General features: G+C 55.7%; 1 protein-coding gene across 3 annotated transcripts in view; it reads right to left on the reverse strand.

The window, feature by feature from the left end:
• The window catches only part of ABCB9 (ATP binding cassette subfamily B member 9), a 37,122-nt gene extending 29,510 nt beyond the window's left edge, over positions 1–7,612 (reverse strand). For all 3 annotated transcript variants that reach the window (XM_032243240.1, XM_032243231.1, XM_032243223.1), the window contains exons 1-2: positions 7,394–7,612; positions 588–1,271 (exon numbers count right to left, since the gene is read on the reverse strand). In XM_032243240.1, coding sequence (XP_032099131.1) covers positions 588–1,188 — 601 coding nt within the window. In that variant the 5' untranslated portion in view covers positions 1,189–1,271; positions 7,394–7,612. The remainder of the gene's footprint in view (positions 1–587; positions 1,272–7,393) is intronic.
• Between the last annotated feature and the right edge of the window lie 520 nt (positions 7,613–8,132).

Consider the following 8,132-nt stretch of genomic DNA (forward strand, 5'->3'; position numbering starts at 1 on the left):
GAATTAGAAGTGAAACGCAGCTAGGCACTGTGGCTTGCACCTATAATTCCAGTGCTTTGAGAGGCCAGTGTGGGAGGATCACTTGAGCCCAGGAGTTCAAGATCAGCCTGGACAACACTGTGAGATCCCATCTCTAAAAAAAATTTTTGTTTAATTAGCTGGGTGTGGTGCACGCCTCCCAGCTTCAAGTGATTCTCCTGCCTCAGCCTCCCAAGTAGCTGGGAGGCGGAGGTTGCAGTGAGCCGAGATTGTGCCACTGCAGTGCAGCCTGGGTGACAGAGCAAGACTCCATCTTGAAAATAAACAAACAAACAAATAAATAATAAATTAAATCAAATTACATTAAATAGAAACTGGTTCTCGCTACGTTGCCCAGGCTGGTTTTGAACTCCTGGGCTAAGTGATCTTCCCACTTCCATCTCCCAAAGTGCTGGGATTATAGGTGTGAGCCACCATGCCTGTCCTATTTTCCTTTTCATATCAGTTTGATGTCTGAACCATATAAGTAAAATGTTTAAAATCTAAGGCAGTCATACCCACCTAACTTGATTTCCTAGTGGTCGCCCGGCCCCGAAGTCCTTACTTACCCAGAGCTGCCACGATGAGGAAGAAGGAGGCAGCCACGAGGAAGGCCACGTCAGGCTTGGTGTAGGAGAGCAGCTTCTGCAGCGTGGCCCCAGACGCCTGCTCGGGCAGCGGCTGGCTGCCCCCAGGGAAGCCCTCGGCCTCGGTGGCTGCCCCTGGCTCCAGGGCCTGGGTGCCCGGCCGCACGGTGGACAGCAGCCACCAGAGCAAAAAGGATGCAGCCAGTGAGAGGTACGTCCACACGAACAGGGCCCAGAACCAGGGGTCTCGGATGGGTCTGCGCACCTCCGAGAATAGCAGCAGCTTCACCATGGCGTAGATGCCCACGAAGAGGCACACGAGGGTGATGACCAGCCACGAGGCCCGCAGCCGCCGGGGCCCCAGTGCACTGTTCTTGGCCACGCCAATGGTGGCCCCCAGCAGCAGGCAGCTGCGGTACAGGCAGGCCGCCCAGAGGTCCAGCACCGAGTCAAAGATGTTGAAGTGGCGGATGTCCTCCAGCAGGCTGCGGTCCAGGTGGCTGAAGACATAGATGGCCGTGGTCATGCAGACATCCACGCTCATGAAGGCCAAGGTCACCACCACTGCCTTCCACAGTCGCATCCTGCCGGCTGGCGGCGGGCGCTGAGGGCCAGGTTGTAGCTCACGGGGGCAAGGCCATCATCGTCCACAGGGCGAAGCCAGACCTGTAGGGACAACAGCGAGCATCAGGGCAAGGGTTTAGGTTTGCCACTCGCTGGCTGTGTGACCTCGAGAAAGTCACTTGACATCTCTGAGCCTTAGTTTTCTCATCTGTAAAATGGCAATATCAACTTCCTGGGGTGCTATGAGGATACCACTCATTCAAGGGATACTTACTGAGTGCCCACTGTGGCCAGGCTCTGTTCTTTGTTCTTTGTGTCATGAACAAAAATAACAAAGATAACTGCTGTCCTGGAGATGACATACTCATGCAGGAGACAGATAATAAGGAAATGGGCCTGGTGGGGTGGCTCATGCCTGTAACGCCAGCACTTTGGGAGGTGGAAGTGAGTGGATCACCTGAGGTCATGAGTTCAAGACCAGTCTGGCCAACATGGCAAAACCCCATCTCCACTAAAAATACAAAAATTAGCCAGATGTGGTTGTGTGCACCTGTAGTCTCAGCTACTCAGGAGGCTGAGGCAGGAGAATTGCTTGAACCCGGGAGGCAGAGGTTGCAGTGAGCTGAGATCACACCACTGCCCTCCAGCCTGGGTGACAGGGAGAGACTCCATCGCCAAAATAAAAATAAAAAAGATAATAAGGAAATGATGTGTTGAGGGATAAGGAGGGCTGGCCGGGTATAGTGGCTTATGCCTATAATCCCAGCACCTTGGGAGACCAAGGTTGGAGGATCCCTTGAGGCCAGGAGTTTGAGACCAGTCTGGGCAACAAGGTGAGATCCTGTCTTTAAAAAAAGAAAATCAGCTGAGTGTGGTAGCATGCCACTGTAGTCCCAGTAGCATGGGAGGATCGCTTCAGCCTGGGAGTTTGAGGCTGCAGTGAGCTATGATCATGCCATTGCACTCCAGCCCTGGTGATAGAGCAAGATCCTGTCTCTAAGAAAGAAAAAAAGTTTAACTAAAAAAAAGAGATAAGGGTTATTGCGGAAAACAGAGGTGGGGTGAAAAGAATGGGGTGAGGGAAGAGAGAGATCAATTTTATTTATTTTTATTTAATTTTTGAGATGGAGTCTCACTCTGTCACCCAGTCTGGAGTGCAGTGGTGCAGTCTTGGGTCACTGCAACCTCTGTCTCCCAGGGTCAAGCAATTCTCCAGCCTCAGCACCCCCAGGTAGCTGGGACAACAGGTGCATGCCACCACGCCCAGCTAATTTTTGTATTTTTAGTAGAGATGGAGTTTCACCATGTTGGCCAGCCTAGTCTCAAACTCCTGACCTCAAGTGATCCACCCACCTTGGCATCCCAAAGTGCTGGGATTACAGGCATGAGCCACCATGCCCAGCCAGAGATCAATTTGAAACAGGGAGCCAGAGAAGGCCTCACTGAAAAGGTAACTCTTGAGCAACACTTGAAACAGGTAAGGAAGTCTGCCAAGTGGCTATCTGGGGAAAAGCACTTTGCACAGGTGACAGAAACTTGCCAGAGACCTGAGGCGGGAGTGTCTCTTGGGAAGGCCCCCATGAGGTCAGAGAGGGTGGGGAATTTCTGGAGGATTTTGCAGCCATAGTGAGGACGAAGCTTAGATAAGCAGAGTTCAATAAACAGCCGCTGTCTTGATTACCACTACTATCACTAATTTCTCTGAACCTCATGTGCAAACTGTGAGCATGAGGTTCAATGTGTCATTTCTGGGCAGAGTGCCTGGTGCATAATCACTGCTGATTGTAATCAACCATATACAGTTGTGCTTAATAAATGTTGGTCCACTTTTCCCCTCTCTACATGAGGCCTTCCATCTCTGCAATCCCAAATAAACTATTTTAGTCTAGGAGGGAATTTGACGGCCATGGGGGTGGCTTGCAAGCCGCAAGGCAATCCAGAAACCTTGACATCTGCTTGGAAGTTTCCAGAATCTTTTCCTCCCACCCAGGTTGGCCCTCATGCCCAGCCCTAGGTCCCTATGGTTTTCTGAATCTTGATGTCTGCTTTATCCAAGGCACCTACCAGCACTGGGTCCCTCAGGACTTCCCCAGAGCTGCAGGGATACCTGGAAAGTGGGCCTGAGTTTGTCGGTGGGTCTAGTCCAGGGTGGGATTAGGACTGGCTGGGGTGTGTCTCTGGGTGCTACCTCCTGTCTCAGGTCCAGTCCTTCCTCCCCTGGGCCTTTTGTTGTCCCATCTGCAAAATGGGCTGAGCTCTAGATCCCCCAAGAGGAAGGGAGAGGCGCTGGGTATCAGGAGGGATGACTGTTGTAACTGGGAAGGGGCCATCCTGAGAGAGATCCTCTCCCCTAGGCTCTGGTGCCCAGGTGCCCAAACCGCTCACACTGTGGCATGAATGGAAACTCAAACAGTCTCATGAGGCCAAGTTTTCTATATTCCCATTTACAATTGGGGAAATCAAGGCACAGAGAGACAGAATCACCTGATCCAGACATTCAGTCAACAAGGGCCCAAGCCAGGACTTGAGGCAGTGGGTGCAGGACCCCAGCGCCTGCCTCTCCACCTGTGCCTGCACACAGCAGGTATCTAACAACCACAAGCAGACAGGGTATACCATTGCACTTCCTCTGAGCCCTGCCCTGCGCCATGTGCTTCAAATCCGGGTGGCTTCACCTATTTCATCCTCACAGCAACTTTGTGAGGGTACTTTCATCCCTCCCACTTAGCAGATGGAGAAACAGACCCAGAGAAGTGAAGATTTGCCCAAGATTACACAGCTTCTGAATAGCAGAGCTGTGATGTGAACTCAGAGGTGTCTGGGCCCAGAATCTGTGTTCTTCACCCCTAAACTAAGAAAACTTTCAATATAGAAAATGCTACCAGGGGCCGGGCATGGTGTAATCCGGCTCACACCTGTAATCCCAACACTTTGGGAGGGCAAGATGGGCAGATCACTTGAGCTCACGAGTTCAAGACCAGCCTGGGCAACATGACGAAATCCCATCTCTACAAAAAATACAAAAATTAGCTGAGCATGGTGGTGCACACCTGTAATCCCAGCAACTTGGGAGGCTGAGGCAGGAGAATCACTTGAAACGGGGAGGTGGAAGTTGCAGTGAGCTGAGATTGTGCCACTGCACTCTGACCTGGGTGACAGAGGGCATAGGGCGGAGGCCTCCCTACTGCCCTGGGAGGACCTTCTGGTCATCAGTGTCATTTTACAGCTAGGGAGACAGAAGAGGTTAAAAAGAAAAAGGAGAAAGAAAATAAAATGCTACCGGGAAGTGTTCATCTAAGGAAAACAGTCCAAAGCAGAGGGGGATGGGCGGCAGAGGTGATGAGGCTGCTGAGGCTAATTGCTGGCAATGACAGTAGCTGGCGTGAGCTGACACTGGTCTGGCACTGCTCCAGGCACTTAAATGCATCAGCACTCACCAGAACCCTGTAAGTAGGTCCTATCATTATCCCCATTTTACAGTTAGGAAAACTGAGGCACAGAGAGGTTAAGTGACCTGCACCGGGTCACACAGCTAGGAAGTGATGGAGCTGGGATGTGAACTCTGTCCATTGAGTTCCAAAATCTGTACTCTCAACTCCAAAGCTCTAATCCTTTAAAACAGCGTCTCCAGGCAGTAGGCACAACCCCTGCTGATGCTGAGAAGGGGTCTGAGATGCAGAGGGGGAACGGAGTGGGGGGATATAATGACCCCCAAGTCTAGGCCCTGCTTTCACCCTGTGCCTCTGGACACATTGAAGCCCATCGCAGAGACGAGAGTTGCTTAGTCAGCAGCTGCCCCTCCAAAGATGGTCAGGGCTGAGGAGGGTCAAGGGCAGGGGAAAGTGGGTAGGATGGTTGGACACCCTCGGCCCAGGTCCTCGCTCCATCCTCAGCCCTGCCTGAGCTGCTCACACAGGCTCCTGTCTGCTGCAATGCAGAGGCCTTGGGGAGCGAGCGAGTGGGTGAGCTCCAGTCAGAGCCCAGGGAGGGAAGCTCCTGGCCCGGTGCCATTCCAGGCCTTCCAGCCAAGCCACTGCCGGCTGCACCAGGTGCTGCCAGCCGCCTCAGCTGCTGCTCTCCTCGTGGTGGGCACATGGTGCCCCTTAGTCCCCAGAAAGGGGCTGGGGCTCAGAAACGGAATAGGTGGCAGATCAGCAAGAGACTCGAAGGCTGGACAGCAGCCCAGGGCCTTGGCCGGCTCTGCCAACTTGACTCCCAGCCTCTGGGGGAATTCCTTCCCCAGCCCCCGACAGCCCAGGGTACCAGTCATGCCCCCCACCCCGAGGAGCCTATTTATCTTCACCCAAATAAACAAAATTTTAAACACCCATATCACAGACTACCAAAGCCATATTTTGCAGATGGGGAAACTGAGGCTCAGAGAGGGTGGGGCTGAGGCTTGTCTCAGGTCATCCTGCAGGCTGAGGCAGAGCACTGCTAGCTCCTGGGTCCCTGCCCACAAGCGTTGAGTCCTTCTACCCCAGGCTCCTAGCAGCGTGGAACCAGCCCTGGGTCGGGTTACAGTCCCCGGTGGGGACAGTTTACTCCATTATTTTTAAAGCCACTGAGCAGAAGCATGACCACCAGCCAAGGCTGCTTAGAGGTCCATCCCCGCTCTCCATCCACCTGACTCAGAGGATGCGCTGGGCTTGGCCAGGTGGAGCTGGAGGACAAATTGTGGGCACATGGGTGACCTGCTTGGCCCGAGAGACAAGGACGTGGTGGCCAGAACAGGCCCCAACCAGAGCCCGACAAGGCCTAGGAAGACAGGGGTGGCTCACCCTGACTCTGCGCACTAAGGAATGGCACAGGATGAGCAGGTGGCCCTTTCCCCACCAGGGGTCTTGTCAAAGGCTTTTCTTCCCAGGAGAGAAGATGCTGGTTGGGGTATCTCTAGGCATCAGCTGTAGAGAAGGCCAGGAGACGATAGCTAGCACTTATTACGATGCTGCAACAGAGACCCTTCACTGGGCCCTACTAAGTGCCTGGCACCTCCCAACGCAGCCAGGCCTCCCCACTGCCCTGGGAGGACCTTGTGGTCATCAGCTTCATTTTACAGCTGGGGAGACAGAAGAGGTTAAGTGACATGAAAAAAAGGACAAAGGCAGGATGGAGACCCACATGTCCCTCTCGGGGTGGGGGTGGGGGGACCCTGCCCAGGCTATTCAGGGACTGCAAGAAAAGGGTCCAAAGAACTTGAGTGGCCCAGTGGCCTTGGTTCACCCCTGATATGGTGAGCTTTTTAACCCGGCTGAGCCCAGCCCTGGATAGGCCCACTCCATTTGCTGCTCAGCAAGCACTGGCTGACTGAGGCTCACTGGGTGGGAAGGCATGGCTGGGGGTCTCTGGCTCGGGGGCAGGACTGGGCTGGGTCTGCATGGGTCTGCATGGGTCCATCCTGATTTCAGCCCTGCTGAGCCTCCTGTACCCCACGTGGGGCCCAGCCTCACGGTGGGACTTGAGAAGCTGTCTCAAATGCTTTCGGCTCTAGGGGAGGCAAAGTGAGGTGCGAGGTGCCCTTCCTCCAAGCCTCCTCTCCTCACCTGGCCCTGCCCCATCTGGAAAAGGGGAATGGAAGCCACCCCATCTCAGGGGGTAGGGCAGAGGCGGGGATCCTGTCAGCTCAGCTTAAAGCTGTCTCAGTTAATGTCGGGCCGGGGGAGGAGGCCTTTTTTTAACAGAGGCCCAGAAATAAAGGAGGCTCCCATGGGAACCCACAGGCCTCACTGCCAGGGTGGATGGCGGGGAGTAGCGGCAGTCCATTAGCCAGCTGGGGAGACTGAGGAAAGGGCTTTGCCCAGGTCAGCAGGCTCAGGCCAGCTCCCCAGGCCTCTGCCAAAGCCCTGGTGCTAAGGATCCCTGGGAAGCTCCGTCATGGACAGTAGAAGCCCTCAGAAGGCGCGCCAGCCCTGTCCTGGGAGAACGACAGCCATCCCGGGATCCCCCTACACCTCCCACATTTACCAAGAGGCAGCAGCGCCCAGGGGGTTAAAAAAAAAAAAAAGCAACATTTGCCCTGCAAGCACGGAAAAGATGCTGCAGGGATGGGGGCTGGTAGCTGCGGCTGCGGGCGCCGGGAGGGCTCAAGGGAGGCTCCCACCTTCAACCAAGATGCCTACTCCCACCGAGGCAGGGGTGCCCAGGCGCCCCCCAACCCGTGCCTGGCCGGGCACCCTGGTCTGGAAAGGTCCCGAAACCAGGGGTCTGGGATTCCTTGTCCTTACCTGTTACCTGGCACCAGGTGAGCTGTGGGAGGGGGCGCGCAGCGGGCTCGGGTCTATGGTACACGTTCTGCGCTGCTCATTGGAGACTGCGCCGGACGCGGTGCTCGCTCGGCTCCTCCCGCCGCTCCTCCCTGCCTCCCGCCCGCGCTGCGCCGCTGCAAGGTCGGGGCTGAGCCAGGCGTACGCCGAGACCGGCTGACGGGGCGGGGCCTCAGGGACAGAGGGGGCGGGACCTCCTGGAGGGGGCGTGAATCCTGGGGCAGGGACCGGCGGGTCCTCCCGGGAGGGGCGGAGCCTCAGGAGGAGTGGGCGGGCTCTTCTGGACGGGACGGGGCTCCGGGGAAAGGGGCTGGCGAAGCCTCCGGGTTGGCGAACCATGGGAATTGGGAGGGAGAGTGGAGTGGGGCCTCCTCGGGGCGGGGCGGGGCGGGGCGGGGCCAGAGCTGGCCGCCTGCACACCTGGGGCAAACTCAGCCCATAACTGGCCGGCCTGGCCCTCCAAACAGCGTGCTTCTCACCTGGGGGCCACAGCACATCCTGAGGGGACGGAAATGGTCTCACCTGAAGGAAGCCCGCTTTTTAACCGATCTTTTTCCCTGGAGGGACAGCCAGTCCAGGAGGGTGGGTTATAATCCTCATTCATTCACACTCATTCTTTTCCTTTTTTTTTTTTGAGACGGAGTCTTTCTGTCGCCCAGGCTGGAGTGCAGTGGGCTCACTGAAGCCTCTGCCTCCTGGG

This window comes from Sapajus apella, unplaced genomic scaffold (genome assembly GCF_009761245.1).
Source record: "Sapajus apella isolate SASKATOON/1434 unplaced genomic scaffold, GSC_monkey_1.0 scaffold2, whole genome shotgun sequence".
Lineage (NCBI taxonomy): Eukaryota > Metazoa > Chordata > Mammalia > Primates > Cebidae > Sapajus > Sapajus apella.